The sequence below is a fragment of the Euphorbia lathyris genome, chromosome 3 (genome assembly GCF_963576675.1).
Source record: "Euphorbia lathyris chromosome 3, ddEupLath1.1, whole genome shotgun sequence".
Taxonomy (NCBI): domain Eukaryota; kingdom Viridiplantae; phylum Streptophyta; class Magnoliopsida; order Malpighiales; family Euphorbiaceae; genus Euphorbia; species Euphorbia lathyris.
The window spans coordinates 92,593,530-92,613,865 of record NC_088912.1 but is presented as its reverse complement, the minus strand read 5'-3'; the positions used below and the strand labels follow the sequence as shown (position 1 = coordinate 92,613,865).

Sequence of the window (20,336 nt, the reverse complement as noted above, 5' to 3'; positions counted from 1 at the left end):
TTTCAATTCTAAAACACCCACCAATCTCATGCCATTTGTCATCATTACACTCAACTTCACCTTCATTGATCCATTGTATCCATCTCTCTAATTTCTTATTGATCTTGTATTTTTAGAGAGAAAGAAAAAGAATTAGAGAGAGATGGAGAAGAAGGTATTTTTAATTTTTATTTTTAATTTTAGGGTTTATTTGTGATAATTAGATAATAAAGGGTGTTAATTTATAAAATAAATAAATATAAGGACCAAATTAAATATTTTCCCTTTGACTTTTAACACCGTTAGTCAATTTCGAATGTGTTTGCTAATGGAATGAACCTCAAAATACCATTTTGTAATTTTTTAAACCACAAGGCTGCAATCGAAAACGGACGTAACCACAACGTTTATTTTTGTACTTTTCCTTAAAAAGAATTATAATTCCACCAATAAAAGGTTAATTCCAAATCCAAACCGAAATAATAGTATAATATTTGGTTAGTAAATATTGGGAACTGTAACTTTTTACTTTTTTATTTTTTTTACTTTTTTTAATTCTTATTGTTTTTAATGGGTAAATTACACCTATGGCCACTAAACTTTACCCATTTTTACATTATGGCCACTCAACTTCATTTCTTCCCGGTATGACCACTGAATTTTACACTTTTTAACACCGATGGCCACTCAATTTTAACTAACTTCTCAAAATGACCGTTAACGATCGTTAACGACCTTAAAATGAAAGTATTCAAGAATTAAAGTTGTTCAGAACGACATTTACCATGAAACCACATTTTTTATTTTCGAAAATCACATTTTTTGGAGCTTTCTCTCACTAAAAATTCATTTTCTCTCTCCTAACCAAACAACACGTAAATGACCCGAAAATGAAAATTTTCAAGAATTAAAGTTCCTTAAAATATCATTAACGCTTTGGATTTTTTATTTTTAGCCGTCAATGATCATTTTGACGCGTTAAGTGGCCACCAGTGTTAAAAAATGTAAAGTTCAATGGCCATACCGGGAAGAAATGAAGTTTAGTGGCCATAATGTGAAAATGGATAAAGTTCAGTGGCCATGGGTGTAATTTACCCTGTTTTTAATATAGAAATATAGTAATATGTTAGTGTGTTTTTTAGGGAAAGAAAAGAAAGGAAAAAATAAAACACCACAACAAGTTAGTCCGAGATTAGCCTAGGAAAGCTAACTCCCACATTATCTTCCGAAAGCAAAGACAAAAGAAAATCAGGAGGAGACGAGAAAATCGAGACGTCCAAAGCCCTCTCATGACCTTTTGCAACAAACCAATCTGCCACCCAATTCTGCTCTCTGTAAACATGGCAGAAGTTGATATTATCGAAAGAGGAGCAAATCCTTCTAATTGCCTTGACTAAATTCTGGCTCCCTAAGCACAGAGCCCTTTTATCAGAAATTAAATTGACTGCTTCGAGATTGTCTGACTCCACGAGCAGCTTTCTAATCCCCAGACCCTCTGTCATCCTAAGCCCAGAAAAGATACCCCAGAGCTCAGCAATAAACGAAGAGCCCAAGCCCAGATTCTGAGCAAAACCAGACAACCAAGCACCTCCAACATCTCTCAAAACACTACCGGCAGCAATTCTTCCATTCTCTTTACATAACCCGTCGGTATTTAACTTCACCACCCCCTCACCAGGTCTATCCCAGCCTATTAGATGAAGAGATGTCCTTTGGATAGTACCTGCTAAACTATCAACTGTAAAACTCCCAACAATTGATTTAACTTTCCTGAAGAAGAACTCCAGCAAATTAGGAATGACAACCGCTCCTTCTCCCAACACCTTTACATTCCTCCAATGCCAAATTTGGTGGCAAACCACAACAAACAGAATTGCTCCATGCTCTAGCTTAGCCAAAATCTTCTCTCCCTAAACCAGTCTTGTTCCGAATAGGAAAAGAAGGCAGAAAGACACTATTCAGGCAACACTTTTATCCACACGGTCTTACTTCCAGCACAATCTCTAAGAACATGACAGCTGGTTTCCGCATGAGCTTTACATCTACTACAAGCATCAGAGTCCACCAAATGTCACCTTTTTCTTTCAACATTCGTCAGGAGCCTATTCTTAGCACATAGCCAAAGAAAACTCCTAATATGATAAGGAACCTTCAAGGACCAAATAACCTTTCAAATGTTTGAAGGAGGAATATCCATATCATGATTAAAGGCCTCAAAAGTAGATTTACAAGAGTAAGCACCGTTATTAGTAAACATCCAACAGCGAGTATCGCCATCCTCCTCCATGCTACTAACTTTAACTCCTCAGATTCTTAGGAGAGTTACAAGGCTAAAAAAGACCAAACTTAGACCAATCCCACTCTCCATCCTCAGCCACAACATCTGCAATTCTCCAATTTCGAAACTCCGGAGGCGGAGGAATAGAACAAATCTCCAACAAAGGCTGCTTCCCTAGCCAAGCATCATTCCAAAAACTAATCAATATCCCATTGCCAACCGACCATCCAATACTAGTGCAAAACTCAGAAAAAACCGCATTAACCCCTTTCCATAAAAAGGAACAAACCTGAACTTTTTCTTTATGCCCCCCAAAAATCCTATCATTCCTATACTTCCCGCAAAGGAGCTGGACCCATAGAGCAGACGGAGATTGCCACATTCTCCAAAGGAGTTTCATTAACAACACTTTGTTATTATCTTTAGCATGTCTAATCCCAAGGCCACCCATACCTTTAGGTTGGCAAACTTCATTTCAAGAAACAAGATGAATTAGGTGCCACACAGTTCACTGACTGAATCAAAGTAAGACGGCCTGCAAGAGAAAGTGATTTAGCTTTCCAACTAGCACACTTGCTATTAATTTTATCAAAAACATCATTGAAAGACGCTTTAGACACTCTATCACTATGGAGAGGGATCCTAAGATAGTTGCCTAAAGATTTTGTAAGAGGAATGCCCGACAATTCACTCTGCCTTTTACAAAAACCCTGTTCCATATTATTAGAACAAAGCATCCGAGATTTTTGGACGGTAAGTTTTTGTCCTGAAGCAGAGCAAAAACAATTGAGGATATCCATAATCACACCAATTTCTCCTCATTTCATTCGACAAAAATAATCACATCATCCGCAAAAAATAAATGCGTCACCGGGGGGAAAACTTGTTAATGGACACAGGATGAAATATTCCAGTGATCACAGCCTCCTGTATAAGGTGAATCAACCTCTCCATAGCAATAACGAACAAGAAAGGGCTCATAAGGTCACCCTGATGAATGCCCCGAGAATGAGTAAAATCATCAGACATATTGTTGGGGTTTAGTGTCCTATAGACAATTGTTGCAGGATACAAACTTATTGTAAATGAATTGTTCTTTATATCATTTGTTTTAATAAGATATATGTTTTATAACTATATAAAGGCAATCCCTTTTAAAGTACTAAATAAAGTCTAATAAAAGGAAATCCGTAAGTTTGTTTAAAGTGATTATAAAGTGTTCATACAAGCATGAAGTGAGACAAAACTTTATAATAAACTAATAAACTTAAAATCACCCCAAGTCAAGTGATATGTTTAGGATTGATATATCACTGTTGAGACTTGTATGTAACAATGTCTTCTGTCCGACAGAAAGCTGATCTCACAAGCTTCATATATATAGATATCTGGACAGTTACATAGATCCGATGAAACGTCGTTCATTAGGATTGGGGATCCGATTTGAGATAACAGGATGGGTAGATTCGTCCTTGTCACTTGTTCATCTCATTGGTATTAATAGGTATAAATAATCCTCAGACTCAAAGGAATGTTAATTGGTCATCCTGAATTACTGAATGTGAGACTTTGATCGCGTGGTCCCACGATCCTTAACAGAGATGACTCTGGGGTGTGAACTGCAAAGGTTGGGTGTCACAGGAGGTAATGTCAGGGTAGTTATACATTGGATTGAGCATTTATCACTCCCGACGAATGGGAGATACGTCCAAGGATCGCTTGTGGAAGACTCGACTCTAAATCCTTGCAAGGTGATAGCTTAAGAGTAGAAATACAGATTTCACTTAACCTATCTATTTGAGTTGACTCGACCTGTACAAGTAAAACGAACGTCTCGCTATATGTGACTTGACATCATCCATAGTCATAAGATTCAGTTCAAGGATGTAGTTAATAAAGGATCGAATTATACTCTAACTAATACGGAAGGGTTAACGGTAGAATCAACCTGTCTTCTTAACGGACTCTGGGGGAATGATTACGGACATGCCGATAACATGCTCTGTTCATCATTCCGTTATGCAAGGATTAAATATAATTCTTGAAGAAATTAATTTAATAGTTGCATACGGCCAGAAGTAGTAAAGACCTAATGGATCACACATAAGACTTGGAAACAAAAGAGAGATGGATATGATTAATAGATGGAAGCCCAATTGAGCCCAGTAAGGCCCAAATACAAGGAGGGGCCGAAATTTATATATATTAGTGAGGGATTGATTTTATTCCATTAATCCTAATTAGATTAGGATTATGAATTAAATTAATTAAGAGATAATTTAATTAGGAGTTTTAATTAGATTAATATTCTCCTATTATTATCCAATTAGGTTATTTATTATTATCTTAAATATATTAGATATATAGTGAGATAATAATTACGAATCCTTTTCCGAATTGGATTCCTATTAAGTAACCTATTCCTATCTAACTAGGGTTTAGATACAAGCTAATATATATATACCCCTCCCCCTAATGAATTTCGAACCAAGCCTATCTCTCCCCTACTTGTGATTTTCGAAATTGCTTAAGAGAGAGAGAAAAAGAATTCTATTCCCAAGCTCGTGAACTAGAATTCATTCGGCATTCCATCGATTGATTAATCTTATTCATCCCTCTTTCTCTTTGATCTTGTGTTGGTTTATTAGAGGCAATCTATTTTGGTTGCATCTCATAAGGGTTGATTCTAACTTAATCTCACCGTGTTCACGAAAGAAGAAAAACAATCAAAAGGGAGAAATTCGTTTTTCTTCGCCTACATCAGGTCAGTTCACTATTCCGAGAATTCTCGGAGATTGAACCGTCGGATCGTCGCGAGTTTTGGACAGTAGCTTCTAGACATATTCTTCCACGTTTCCACCGAAGGGATTGTCGTTCGGAGGTCTGGAAGGTCGGTTTCGGATAGGGGCAGATTGGTAAACGGTTTACATCTCCTTTTGAAGTTGTGGGCACTTCGTTTGCAAGGGTAGATTGATAATCGAAAGGTATTTCTTCTTATCCCTCTTTATATGAAATAACGATAACGGATCCTATGGTCAAAAGGAAGTAGGCTAAAATTTTTATATTTCCGCTGCTATACGTTAGCCCTATTTCCAACACATATCCCCATTTATCATAACTTGAAACACTGGAGAAGTAATATAAACCTCAATTAACCTCCTCCAATTCTCCGGGATCCCAGCTCTCCTCAGACTCTCAAGAAGAAAACTCCAGTTAAGCCGATCATAGACTTTCTCCAGATCAAGTTTTAAAGCCACAAAACCACGCTTTGCCTTTTTAACTTTCATTGAGTGAACCATTTCCTGTGCAATAACGACATTATCCATCATCTATCTACCAGGCACAAAACTACCTTAATTCTGGCTGATAATATCCGGGAGAATACAACGGAGTCTATTAGCCACAATTTTGGTGACAGCCTTATAAAGAACATTGCACAAACTAATCGGCCTCGTTTTCAAGAAAGAAGAAGGATTCTCCACCTTAGGTATCAGAACAAGAAGAGTTTTATTTACCAGTCTAATATCCTCAGATCCTCTAAAAACCCCCTTGATAAAACTGTAGACCCCATCCTTAACTGTTTCCCAATGTTTATGATAAAAACCAACCAGGAGCCCATCAATACCCGACGCTTTGGTAGCCCTGATACTAAAGAGAGCTTGGCTAATCTCTTTATAATTAATCGGGCGAAAGGCTTCAAGAATCTTCTCCTCACTAATCGAAGGAAAAGTAATTCTAAATCCACTTGATCCTCCTGAAATAACTCTTTATAGAAATTTAAGCCCAAATGACGAATCTCATCATCCTCATAAACCCACTCTCCATTAGGATCTTTGATAGCATCAATCCAATTCTTTTGCCTTTTAATAATCGTAGAGAGATGGAAATACCTAGTATTTCGATCTCCGTCCTTAATCCAAGCTTTCCTTGATTTTTGAAACCAAAGCAACTCTTCCTAACGCAACACAGCTTCCAACTCATGTTGAAGAAACCTGAGTAAACAATTTAAGCTATGGTCAAACCTGATCTCCAAGGAACGTTGAATCCCGACAATCCTACTCAGAATTTTATGCTTCCTTCTGATAATGTGGTAAAAATGTTCTTATTCCAGCCCACAATGTTGCTTCTAAAACCATCTATAGCTTGTAAAACGTTACACTGAGGCTTCCAATTGTCATGAAATTTTTTTTTGAACTCCGGGTGAGAATCCCAAGCCACCAAATACCGAAAAGGTCTACCCCTTTAGGATGAGGAGCTCTAACCAGTCTGAATAAGATAGGACAGTGATCAGAATGACGAAAGGGAAGATACAACACTGTCGCCTCCGGAAACCGACTACGAGCCGTGATATTAGCGTAGACTTTGTCCAGGCGAACAAAAGTGCTATTACGTTTCCATGTAAATTTATGACTCGCTGCACCAAGATCCGACACTCCACACAAATCCATATTCTGTTTTTGGGTCAGACACCGATTAATATAATGATTACCTCCACCTCTTTGATCACTCATAAGAGCAACATCATTAAAATCACAGCAACAAACCAAGCCTCCACCATTCTAGCACTAATACTATATAAAAACCTCCCAAAGCCGTTTATGATTGGCAAGGATAGGATCACCATACACGATGGTGAGAAAGAAATGGTATTTACCAGGACATATGACTTTACCGTGAATAGATTGCTTATCCATCTTCACAATATCGAAATGAATAAGATCAGGCTTCCAGAAAAGCCAAATCCCACTAGCACAGCCAATAGCCTTCGACTGAACACACTTCCAGCTTCTAAATTTCTTAACTACATCATCCACTTTAGCTCCACTAATCTTAGTCTCCAGTAAAGCAAAGCAACACGGGTTAAACTGTCTAATTAAATCATTCACATGGAGACGGGTAGCCTTACTTGCCGCTCCTCTTACATTCCACATAAATAAATCCATCAACAAGGAGGACAATAAAAAAACAGACCCGTCCCATTAGGCCAGATATTTATTAGGGGCTCCTACGAGCCTAGAAGAGGTCCCTGCCGCCCCCCCGTTTCTCTAAGAATCCAAAGAAGTTTTGGTTATTCTTATGAGTACCTTTGAGTTTTTTCATACTCATCTTATTAATTCCCATGGCTTTAACATTCATGGGTTCATTATAACTTTAGGGATGATACCATCCCTATTCCTTTCAGTCTACTGCAGATTTTAAGTCTGAGGACATCCCTGGACCTCTTCCTTAGACTCAAAAAGGGGGTTTACTGCATCCACATTTCTCACCAAAGGTTCAGCAGGTTCCAAGTCTAGCATACCCAGATTCAACTGCTTAGGAGGTGGAACAAGATCATCAACCAAACATTCATTTCCTTCATCCACATGAAGAACCCCAAATCTCGACCCTCAACTGAAAACCATAGGGTTGACAAGAAGCTTTTTTGCCTTCAGGCTAGATATAACCTTTCTACCATTACTAGTTTGAATCGGAATCTGTTCTTTATTGATGTCAGGCGGGATATTTTGGGTCACAGACGCACACGTCCTCCATCTCCCAGATCTTCTAGCAACCATCCAATGGCCAAAATTATAACCCTCCCTCTGGATACCATCACTCCTAACCTTAACAGGTTCCTGCAAACCCTCGTTCACCTTTTTCTTGCTAGGACAACCTTCATAAGTATGTCCAAACATTCCACACTAATAGCATATATTATGGATACCCTCATACTCAATATAGTAAATGGTATGTTGTAAGAAAAATTTCGATAGTAGAGGTTTAGATAGGTCAATATCAATGCATACTCTAGCAAACGTCCCCCTTTTCGCCCCAATAGTTGTCTTATCCACATGGTGAACTTTACCCACCAGCCCACCAATTTTCTTCAAGAAAATTTCATTATAATATTCAATCGGAAGTCCCGGAAATCTCACCCAAGTTAGGATTCCATTCACAGAACAATCTCTTGGATTAAAGTTAGGAACCCATGGCCTTAAGGCCAAAACATGATTAGAAATAATATAAGGGCCTCCTTTAATAACAACATCATAGTCCTCAACCTCTATGAATTTAATCACATAATATTCATTATCTAAATCAGTTATACTGACTTTTCCTTTTTTAGCCCACTGAGCCTGGATCCTTTGTGCAAAGTATTTGAAGCCAATTCTTTTCTCCAGAACTGTCACAATTAAACATAATTTCCATTTTGAATGCAGGGAACGTTTATCAACCGGGGATAGATGAATCACATGGCACAATGAATCATCATGCTCCTCATCCTCAATGTCAGAATCAGACAAAATATCATCCAAACCTCCCTCCTCTAGACCTCCGTTCATAGACGTTGCCTCCTCTACCACTCCCATCACTGTATCTATCTAAGAAGTTTTCCTACTACATGGAGATTGCCCAGAACCATTAATGGAACGAACGTCGACAACCGGATCGTTGCCCATCCCATTAATCAAAACCAAATCTCTGCCTTCAACCAGAGAAACCAACACCGATGACCTAGGAATATCACTGGTCAGACCCTCAAGCCGCTCCCCGGATCTCCTTCCCTTGTTCCTGGACAGATCACCCAAAAACTCCTCCACTCGCACGCCGTCGGCCGATTCCACCCCACCCCAGCCGCTTGATCGAATCACATAATCCTCAACCGATCGCCCCTCGATGATCGAACATAGTGCCTCGGAATGAAGCACACCCATCAGATCTCCGCTCGTCCCACCCGCCGTCGATCCCGTATCATAGCCGCCGCCAAAGATGGCCCGCCATCGCCTGATCTGGATCTCTCGCGGTTATGATCTCCTGCAGAATCACTATCCAACGGCACCTTCACGGAACGAGTCTCACCCAATAGGGCCCCGCTCACCCCACCCGCCGTTGTTCCCCGTCTCGTCGTCGCTTCCAACGTTGTACTGCCGCCGCCTGATCTGGATCTCTCACGGTTTCTCACTCCAAGCCTTTCACTCTCCATAGATGCTCCTCCTCAAGTAAAAATCCCAGGCCTGGACAAAAGTCTCAAATTACGGTGAAGAAACAAGAATGGACACCACCGAGAAACCAACTTCGTCTAATAATCGCCCCAATTCCCCTCAATCTTTTCACGTTGTGAACTTCTCTCTGTTTCCGGATGAAAACAGAGGACTCTGTGATTGTGTTGAATTCCAAATAGAGGGAGATTGTTTCTGAACTAGAATCTATGAAGAAAAAAGTAAATGAAACAGAAAGAAGAGGAAGAAAAAGAGGGAAACGGAGAGAGAAGAGATAAATCATTTTGTATGAGTGTGTTTGTTTCTTTTTATTTTTTTAATTCTCTACATAAAAATACATAGTTGGGTTTAGTGTTGAATTTTAATTTTAGATATAAAATAGAGTAACTTGGTTTTTAGTTTTTTCGATTTATGCCTAAACCAAACTGAACCAAACCATAAACCGAAAATGCAAAGAAATTAGAATAGAACCAAATAGGGCTGGGCACAGTTCGGTCCAAGTCGGGGATTCATGAATTTCCAGTATTGGATTGAAATTCGGAGATTAATAAAATGAAATCTCCAAGATTGGATTGAAAGAATAAATCTCCAGAATTGAATTGTCCCAAAATTTCAGTCCAGTCCAGTTTGGGGATTCGGAGATTCGGTTCCGGTTCAATCCAATATAAATTTTCAGTGATTCGGATAAATATCTAATAGTTTAAGTCCTAAAAAAAATTTGATGATCTTTTTGTTTACTTTATGGTCCACTTAGTTAAATTGTTTATAAAATATCCCCACCTGAATAGAAAGTTAGATCTACATTGGATCTCACTTGAATCGCCCCATCTATCCTCCTGAGGAGAAGTTTGGTTTTAAACCCCGGTTCGAACAGGAGAAGTGTGCCATGCTAATGTGCCTTGGATGATCCACATCTCAGGGTCAGGCACTGATGAGCACCATTTTCTAAGTCGAGTGAGGAAGTTTAACTCTTATCAACAGATAACAAAGAATAGAAATGTTCGAGCTCCCTAGTGGTTGGCGTTGCCTCCCACTTGACTTTCTTCCTCTGGAAAAGAAAAGTGGAAGGTCCATTGCTAGCTGGATTGAGAGGAGTGCTTTCCCGTCCACCTAGGCTCCAAAGCAAAGAGGCATAATATTGAGAATGCTCATTAAATGAGCAATTCAATAAGAGATCTCGGATCGAATCGGTATATCAATACGGATTCGATCCGAGATCTTAGAATTGGAATAAGTTCGGCAGCGGATCACAAAATCTTGATGATATTCTCTATCTAATGAGTGGGGAGTCCACTTTGAAAGCGTCCGCCCTGCAACCACCCCCGAGTATATAAAACTTTCTCAGTGCTACCCAAGCCGACAGCTGTCTTCTTTGTAACTGGGCAACCTCTCGTAGACTACTGTTCTTGTCTTGGCCTTTGTTCACACTATCACATCATATGGTAGTGTGGTTGGAGGGAATACATAGATAGGAGGAAGTGCTCAAGTAGGTAAAAGTACTTCCAGAATGATATCCTTTGGTGGGTTTGCCCCCAGCCCGTCTTCCTCTCCACCGTCTCCAAGGATGCTTTTTAGTCTTACTTGACCTTCTAACAAATATGTAGGAAAAAAGCTAGAAGTAAAGCAAATACCCAAGGTAGAAGATTGATGGCTGCATCAGAATAAAAAATATACCAGTTGCCACCACCAGCACTAGACATCTCTTAGCAGACTGCGAAAAAAGAGGGAAAAAAAGAGAGGGATACAAACTAAATCAATTTAAACCAAAAACACCCATCCCTCATTACTGATGCTTATTTTGTTTTCTATTCACTTTTATTGAAAAAGAAATATTGCTCTGCATGCAAGTCTTTGGTCGCGGGCCTAAGGGTCCCAAACATCCAGTTGACAGCTCAGTTTCTACCTTGCTTATCCGCACTTCCCAGGTTGAGCCGCAAGAGAATAGGGTGGTTGGTTAAGGTTATTAGTTTACCTAAATAGGATATTGAATATAGAAAGTAGAGCTAGGAAAGCCTGAAGAGAAGGTTTGTGTAAAGCAAGCAATAAAGATAGGCATAGAATTGCTTGTCTAAAGCCGGGCTAAGAATGGTACCTTAGAGGTAGGAAGGTCACCAATTAAGAGGTAAGAAATTACGTATTTAATACTACATTGATGGGCACAAATAAGAGCCTTGGGTCTCGGGATAGTCCCTAGGATCTTTGCCCAGTATTCAAGGAAAAAATCTCTCTCAGAGAAGGAGGAGGTATATTTACTAATGAAATATCATAAGGGAAGAAAGCAACTCCCATCTTGCTTTGACCAAGCCACTCAATTTTTTGACACTGATGTATTGTACTCTTTTGTGGTAACCTCTCATTTTTTTAGCGAGTCTCATCTTCCTTTTCTTGTCCTTCAAACTAAAGGGTACTAACCTTTCTTTTATGACTGGGGCTGGGACTGTCACTAGCTGTCGAACTTCTGCTCTACCAGACTGAACTTCTTTCAAACTAACTTGATCGGAGAACTTTAACACCCCCCTAGAAAAAACCTATTCTCTTAGAATTAGATATATAGGTGTTAAATTAAATCGCCTTTTATCCGGAATGAGCTTCTACATAGGTCCTTCCGTAAAGGGGTTTTTTCCAATCTGTCTAGCTTCGGTGTCTTCTTTGCTTAATTAAGGGGATGCCCTTGATTCTATTCTTTCTCGTCCACGAACCCCTGTCTACGAAGCCGGGGCCCATTCCTTCTCTACTTTACAATTGATTTTAGGAACTACTTGACCTAACTTGGTGAATCAGTCAATTAAATCCCTTCTTTCTACATAATGGCAGTATATGCAGACTTCTCCATTAATCTCTTTAATTAAAATAAATATTATTCACAAATATCTTCCCTATAAATACCAACTTCTTCTGCATCCATGTTCTCCATTCCCATTATTTCAACATAATATAAGCACACAAAATGGTATCTCTTAAGAGGATTTTCATGATATTTATTGTAATCTCTATTCTTTTCTTCATTAATATTTCACAATCACTTGAAAAACAAGATGTCATCGACAATTATGAATTCTTAACAAGTGATCAACAATCTGCTTTTAATAGAGAAGTTGTCCACTTTTTAATTATTCACAGAAGATTTGCATGATCAAATTTCTTTGATTCTTGGTTATCTGACTAAGGGCAGATGGGGTAGGCAAAGGTAGCTACATTTCTATAGGTTCAATTCATCAATGTCGGTATCTCAGTCACAGATTGATGTTGTCCTCCCTTAGCAGATTAAGCAAAGCTTTTTTAGCTATAAGACCCCATAATACCAAGAGGTGATGAGATGTGAAAGGTGGGAGTGGTTGTCTAGAAAATTTTCCATGGCTGAAAAACCAGGTGAAGAAAATTTTCCTAATTGATTTTCCATGAGAGGAAACTTCTGTGAATTAATTAAGAACTATATCTAATACCCTAACATATAAAATTTCAAATATAACACATAACATATAAAACTTCAAATCTACACAATGTACACAACACAGAGTTTAGAAATTGAAATATAAAAGTTCAAAGTTTCGAAAACTTACCAGAGTTTAGATCGGTAAAAGGTGGAGGTGGCTCTGTGCAAGGTGGAGGTGGCGGCGTGCGAGGTGGTAGCGGTGATGAAGTGCAGTGGAGGAGATAGAACCCTAGAAAAAAAATCGAAGCAGAGAGAATGGGTAAAAGAAGCACCGCGATTCTATTTTATAAAATGTTTAAAAATTTTAATATTTAAAACTTCTAATATTTCATACTTAATTAAATGGTTAACAAGAAGTAGAATTGGTTCAGATGGTTAACACGATTAATAATGTTCCATTTGGCTAGCTGTTCGATTCTCCATGTCTACATTTTAGGTAAATATTTTTTATTTCTCTTTATATAAAGTTAATGTATGAAATATAAATTTATTATTGCTAAACTTTCGGTTTCAATTCGGTCCAATCCAATCCAATCCAATCCGGTTATCGGTCCGGTCCTGGATAAAGTTCGGTCCATTTCTTTGAGAAAAAGTCAACGGTCCAATTCAGTTCGGTTCTCCAAAAAAAGTCAACGATCCGGTCCAATTCCGGAGTTTTTTTCTCGGATATTCGATCTGGTCCAGTATCTACAGGATCCGCGTCCAGCCCTACAACCAAACTGAATATATTTTAATTCGGTTTGGTTCGGTTATTAGTTTTTGGTTGGTTTTGCTGATCCTACGGACACTGGCATAGATGAAATTCAATAGCCCTAGTTTCTGCATTCGATCCTCATCCATTCTCTTGTCTCCACCTCTGAATTTGCATAAATGGCTAATCATTTGGTTAGAAATATGATGTTCCCTCCTCACATTCGATTACGTTTTCTTCATTCTTCTGTTCCTCCATCACCCACCACTCCAACTTCTTCTTCATCGTTTACTGTTGATTTCCTCGTCAATTCATGTGGCCTTTCATTAGAATCTGCCCTTTCTGTCTCCAACAAGTTTCAGCTCAACCACAAGACTCCACAGAAGCCTCAATCTGTACTTCAGTTACTTAAATCTCATCATTTCAGCGACACCCATGTGGCCCAATTGATCGCCAAACGCCCTCAAGTCCTCAATTGCAGAATTCACGACAATCTCAAACCCAAATTTGAGTACCTCGTCGAAATTGGCTTTGAAGGTGAGCTACTTCCCCATATCATTTTGTCCAATTCGGAAATTATTGGAAAGTCTTTAGGTTCCGGAATCAAACCGTCTGTCCAATTCTTGAGGTTGTTTTTAGATAGTGATGAGAAATTTCTAATGGTTGTTAAGCGTTCGCCATGGTTATTGGGTCGCAATATGAAGATTCTATTGAAACGAAATGTTGATGTTTTAATGAAAGAGGGAGTGCCTGCTCATGTTGTGGATAAGTTGCTAATTTTGCACCCAAGATTCATACACCTAAATCCTGGTAAGTTGATTACTGCTGTGAATTCTGTTAAAAATCTGGGGTTTGCAACTACTGATAGAATGTTCATATATGCTTTTAGGCCTTGTTTGGATTGAGCGTAATTAAAGTAGGGTAAAGTAAGATAAAGTAAGTGGGGTGTATATTATAACTTGTTGTGTTTGGCTAGAAGGTAAAGTAAGTGGTGGTTTAATAATGTAATTGTGTTTGGTTTGATGGTAAAGTAAGGTAAGATTATTACAAAATTACTCTTATACCCTTACTTTTAATTATTAAATTATTATATAATAATTTTAGTTAAATATGAAAAGCTAAATACAAAAAGAAAATCAGAAAACTTGAAAAAAAAAGTTCAAATTAAAAGAATTCAGCCAAACCAATATATCAAACCATACCAATATTTAAAAAAAAAAATCAAATTAAAATGGATAGGAAACAAAGACGTAACAAGAAATAAAAAAATAAAGAAGTAAGGAGAAGAAACAGGAAATAAACAAAAGAATAAGGACAATTTTGGAAAAAAAAAAATCAATTACCTTCCTTCCCTACCGATTTGGGATGCATGTAAAATTGCTTAAAAATTACCTTCACCTACCCTCACTTACTCTACCTCTTAATTTCACCTCAAAATAAACAAGGTTACTCATAAATACTTACCCTACCTTACTTCCAATCACCTCAATCCAAACAAGCCCTTAGAGTGATGGTACAAATGAGTGAGTCAACTTGGAATAAGAAAATTGAGGTGATGAAGAGTATCGGATTTAGTGAGGAGGATATCCTAAAAGCTTTCAAGAGATTTCCACAATGTTTAGGTTACTCTGAGGAGAACATTAGGAACACATTAAATTTCTACTTTAATACTATGAAGTTGGAGCCTCAAACTATAATTATAAATCCGGCTCTACTTGGGTATTCAATTGAAAAAAGAGCTTGTCCGAGGTATCATGTTTTGATGGGTTTGGAGTCAAAGAAGCTGATAAAAGGGTCTAAGAAGTTAGAGATCTTAGTGATAAGTGAGAAGAATTTTCGGGAGAAATATATTGATCAATTCATAGATGAAGTCCCTGGTTTGCTGGATTTTTATCTTGGTATCAAGGAGGCCAAAAGCTCGGTGCTCGATGGAGAAGAAGTAAGTTTTCCTTTGCAACGAAAATAGATTGATAGTTCTTAGCTTTACTAATTATGGTTTTGTTATATGTTACTGTTGTTTTATAGTGAATAATTGCCATTAGTTAAGGAGTTAGTGAAGATATTAGAGAGGAAAGGAGATAATCTCCTCCTCTTATCAATGGAATCCAACTATTTAAATTCCAGAGTAGAAGTTCAAGAATTTGCTTCTTTCAATAACCAGAATTAGATTTGAGCACCAAATACAATGATTTTGATTATTAATTTTTTTTTTTCAATTTCACATGAATGTCTTAGATCATTTTTATATGATTCATGCCATCAATATTAAATGGTGAATGCTTGTATTTACTCTTCTATTTAATATAGGCTGAATACATCATAAGCTTCTAGATTTCATCAGAAAAGTCGATTGACCTCCTGAACTTTAAGGATATCTGGTTTAGCCTTTCTGAGCTTGTTTAAAATCATTTATTGCCTTCCCAAATTTGCTTAAATCTATAGATTAACCTCATCTGAAGTGGTTAGAATGATGTATTAGCCCATTGAATTTGTTTAAACTTTTATCCAAACCTCTCCTTGTTCTGCCACATGGATTTATGGGGCTAATGAGATATTTTAGCATTTAGTATCAGTTGAACACTAGTCAAAGTGTGCAAATTTTGGATTTTCATTTAGGAAAACTTATCTAATTCTCATGATGCTTTTCATTGTTCTGTTTCCATGACTACAATAATTTGGTAATTGTTATTACTCCCAACCATTCATGATTCATCTAAATTCTCTGGCTTTTAAAGACATTTGGAACAACTGAAACAACTGAAAGAAATACTCTCTGTAAAAAAACCTAAACCAATACTGATAAGGAGAACCATCAACCTAATCTAATGGCAGTGAAGGCAAGAAGTTCACTCAATATTTCATCAAGTAACCCACTAACTAGACTGGATTGCACTAGCTGCAGCTAAATTTGAAAGAATTCGGAGTGTCTGGCTTGAATTAGGAACATCTTGATCCCTGAATAGATTTCAAAAAGCAATTTAAGCTCTTTAGCAAAATTTCAATAAATTAATTCTTACATGCAAAGCACTAACCCTAAAATATATGTTTGCAGATAATTGGAATGTGGATTAACATAATGAAGCATCATTTTAGTCAAAATTATCCTTTTCTTTGCTATGAACTATGAAGGGTAGAATAAAAAACTGCAGAAACCACACATTTTTCATCACGAAACAAAACCTACACTATATTTTGACCATGGTAACTGCTGATTTGCAGTTGCTATCTCTTCAAATCTTGTAACATTTTTGAATTATCAAGAAAAATAAATCATGCTTTACTTTTCTTCGAAGTCGTGTACCAAGACAAAAGAATGCTTTTCTAAGAAAAGTACCTTTTTTTGATCTGTTTAGACATCCCCATTGGCTTGTGATTAGTTTTCTATTCTATGGGCTGCTCAATACCCTGTGATTGTCTGATACAGAAGTTTTGGTTTCCAAAATGCCTCTTTGTTCGGTTTTATTTGGTTCGGTTTATGACCCCAAGTTGAAACAAGACTCAAGCTTCGATTGCAAACCAGATAGAGAAAATAATATATAAAGAGCCAACCTCAATCGGCAAAAGAAACCAGCGAAAGATGGATAGCCAAATAATGAAATCAGTAGACTATTTTGTTATTTACAGTTTAACTCCATTACTCACCCAGAAATGCATCATTTTGTTGTGTGTTTTGAATTGCCATAGCCACATGAGCAGACCAGCACAGACAAACTAAATTTTCCAAAAGCTGCAGACCAATAGCTACTTTTTTCCTAGAGATTAGCTTTGGTTGTTTCTTTTTGTTCTTTTGTGGATGACAGACTAATTTGTCTTTCAATGGATAGTATTCCGGGGACTGATTTAAAGCTCTCCCTTGCATACTTATTACCTTCAAAGATTGAAGGAAAACATATTGCAGAAAATCTTTCTTTGAGTCATCACGAGTATAATGTAGTGTGGTGTGCCTGTTATAAGCATCCAAAATATATTTTTTTTCCTTATATCTGTGGAGACAAAAGTCTCCCTAGGATGACCCGTTATTAGTTGTTTTTTGTTTTTGGGTGTTCATTGTTCCTGTCCAACCAAAAAAACCTATTAGAGGTGTGTGTCAGTTTCATTAAACTTGAAATCTGGCAAAGTGAAGAATGATTCTATAGCACCTCTTTCCATATTAGATATATGATTTGCTATTTCTCCGTTTTAGGTGCTTTAATGTCCGTTTGATTTGCTATTTCTCCGTTTTAGGTGCTTTAATGTCCGTTTGATTTGCTTTAATGTCTCCGTTTTAGGTGCTTTAATGTCAGTTTCATTTTTGTTGTTTCATTTCAAACATTAGATATAATGTGTTTGGTTAGGTTTAGGCAATAAGTTCTCATAATTATTTTGGAAGGAAAATCAGCTAATATAACCAAGAAAAACAGCTGAACCAAATAAGCTCAAAAAGTTTCTCACTTGTTATGCTGGTTAAAAAAGGCAACACATTATGTATATTTCTATATAAATCAACTTATGGAGTAATGGAGTCAAGACAAATTACCTTACTTTAGTCAATTTGTATTTCCTGTTGTTTTGACTCTCTTTTTTACGAGATAAGGTTCAAATTTATGCCTAACGGTTTTGGGAAGTATAAATATATCTCGACCCTAGAAATATTAAAATTTTATTCATAACATTTTCAACTTGGAGTTTGGGTCCTGATACAATAAAAGGGCGGCCCGGTCGCATTACGCGTCCCCGCTGAGCGAGGGTCCGGGGAGGGGTCCCACCACAAGGGTGTATTGGGGGCAAGCCTTCCCTTGCCAATTTAATTGGCAAGAGGCCGCTCCTAAGACTCGAACCCGTGACCTCAGGTCACACGGCAACAACGTTTTACCGTTGCGCCAAGGCTCGCCCTCTAGAGAAATTTTGGATCTAGATAACTGAACTAATAAAACATGACTCTTATTTGAATCCAGAGACTGAGACTGAGACGGAGGGCATGAGGGGGCCGGTGCATTCCTGGCCATCGAGAACCATCCCTATAAGGGTTGTGCTACCCCTAAAAACCAGCTATGTCCTTATACTTTGGAAACATCGTATTTATCCCCTTAACTTGCTTAAAGTGATACATTCTCCCCCTTAGTCCACGTGGAAAAGCAAGGGGATATTTTGGATAAGTGGAAGTATGTATCACTTTAAGCAAGTTCAAGGGGTGAATAGATGAAAGTAAGCAAGTTCAGCGGACTAATATGTCACTTTACAGAAAGTTCATGAAGTCAAATTGGTCAATTAAAGCAAGTTTAGGGGGATAAATAGAAAGTTTTCAAAGTATGAGGGAGCAATTGACTTTTCTAAATAAATATGTAGAGTTAGGAATGCATTAAGCCTTGTTAGAACAAGTGATTTGTTTTCTATTCTATGAGTTGCTTAATACCCTGTGATAGTCTCTGTCAATATAGTTCTTCATGTTAGCATTTGCTATGTCCTGTAAATGAAATTAGTAACGATGTGATTGAAAAATAGAACAATAATAGAATATGATAGCATGTCTTAAATTTGTGGTAGCTGCAGTTTTTCGTCTTAAATTTTCGTTTATTTAACGAATGTCTTTTATTTATAATTATGAATAGGATTAACATCCCAAAACTCGATGATACAGTTAACCTTTTGTTATTAGTAAGGTTAATAATGTCTTTTGTTACTTTTGCTATGATTAGGGTTAAACGTCTTTTGTAACGTTTTGCTATAAGATTAATAATAGTCTTCTGTTTATTTCTTTTGTTACTTTAATTATAAACAGGGTTTAAACATCTTTTGTAAGGTACTTTTGCCGTATTTTGAGATTGATTAACAATTCAAAGAGAATTCTCTTTTTTCTTCCTATATTTATAGAATCAATAGGTTTATAGAACATTGGCTTTCAACATTTAGCCGAATCAACATTGCTAACAAAACAGATGCTTCGGCCACATCAGTTGGTATCAAAGATTTGCTACATTGTCATGCCACTAAGAAGAGAATCTATGTATGTTAACACTGCTCAATTTTGAGAGAATGGATCAAATGGAACAATAGTTTGATGAACACATGGAGGAACCGGTGCACATAATGACTACATTAATGGCTAATCGGAACGGGATAACCCAAATTTGAAGAGAAATTAACCTTAGAAGGATACAAATTTGAGAGGGGATTCCTTTTTTCTTTCTAGAGTCCCTTGAAGATGTGGATGTAAAATAACCATATATCGAGACTGCATCATCGAGCTATGGCATGACAGTAACAATTGAAGCTTTCGCACACTCAAATGGGAAAGCCAAATTTATGGGCAAAATTTTGCCTTGTAAATGTCAATGACTCCTTGATTATTGCTTTTATAATTGGATCTTTTGATTCATTCAAAATGACAATTTGACTCCAAATGCACAATAAAGTCCTTTGTTAAAGTTAAAGTTGGATTTTAGTTTTCCAGTTAATATAAGCGAAATACCTATCATACATAAAAATGGGTGATGGACAAACACAATTATTATTTTATTAAATTTATCTCGTGTATAATCACATATAACAAATAAATAAGATAACTTGATTTTGATTCGGATTTCATCTATTTCTTTATCTTCCTGTGAATTGTATGTTTGTAACAATAGGGACAAAATTTTCTCAATTCCAATTGACTAGGCATATTGTGTCGATTCTTTTGAGTAATATATCTCGAAATACCTGTTGATTTCTTATTAACACTCTCTCGAACACGAGTACATTCTAAAATAATCTTTACTCGAATCTCTTTCCCGTTGGCCATAAACCTCCTTGGGATTTTGGGGTTTTTTATTCATTCAACTCTTCTATTTTCCAATCTGAAGTGGAGAAGAAAGGAAGAAAAAAGAAGTGAAGTTGCTAACTCAAATCCAAATTATGAAAGATAACACAAATTACCACTCAGACTTAAAACCCTTTAGAAGTTTCTACTGGTAAAGGCAACCTCTCTCATTTATCAAAATCAAACAAATAAAC

At 37.1% G+C, this 20,336-nt stretch overlaps 1 protein-coding gene across 2 annotated transcripts; it reads left to right on the top strand.

Annotated features, from left to right (window-relative positions):
* The first annotated feature begins 13,367 nt into the window (after positions 1-13,367).
* Positions 13,368-20,155, top strand: LOC136223297 (transcription termination factor MTERF6, chloroplastic/mitochondrial-like). Of its 2 annotated transcripts, none has more exons than XR_010685896.1 (2): positions 13,368-14,171; positions 18,296-20,155. XR_010685896.1 is itself a non-coding variant. In XM_066011229.1 (2 exons), exons 1-2 carry the CDS (start codon positions 13,541-13,543, stop codon positions 14,274-14,276), a joined length of 657 nt encoding a protein of 218 aa, XP_065867301.1. In that variant the 5' UTR covers positions 13,441-13,540; the 3' UTR covers positions 14,277-15,646. The 2 variants fall into 2 exon arrangements, 1 of the variants encoding a protein (XP_065867301.1); XM_066011229.1 differs by lacking the exon at positions 18,296-20,155 and adding an exon at positions 14,251-15,646 and having other exon boundaries at positions 13,441-14,171.
* Positions 20,156-20,336: the final 181 nt, after the last annotated feature.

What these genes read in the sequence shown, in the direction of transcription:
- LOC136223297 (XM_066011229.1), top strand. Translation starts at nt 13,541, where the DNA reads ATGGCTAATCATTTGGTTAGAAATATGATGTTCCCTCCTCACATTCGA. An exon ending in ATTCATACACCTAAATCCTG is followed by an intron (nt 14,172 to 14,250) that starts GTAAGTTGATTA and finishes ATATGCTTTTAG; the next exon opens with GCCTTGTTTGGATTGAGCGT.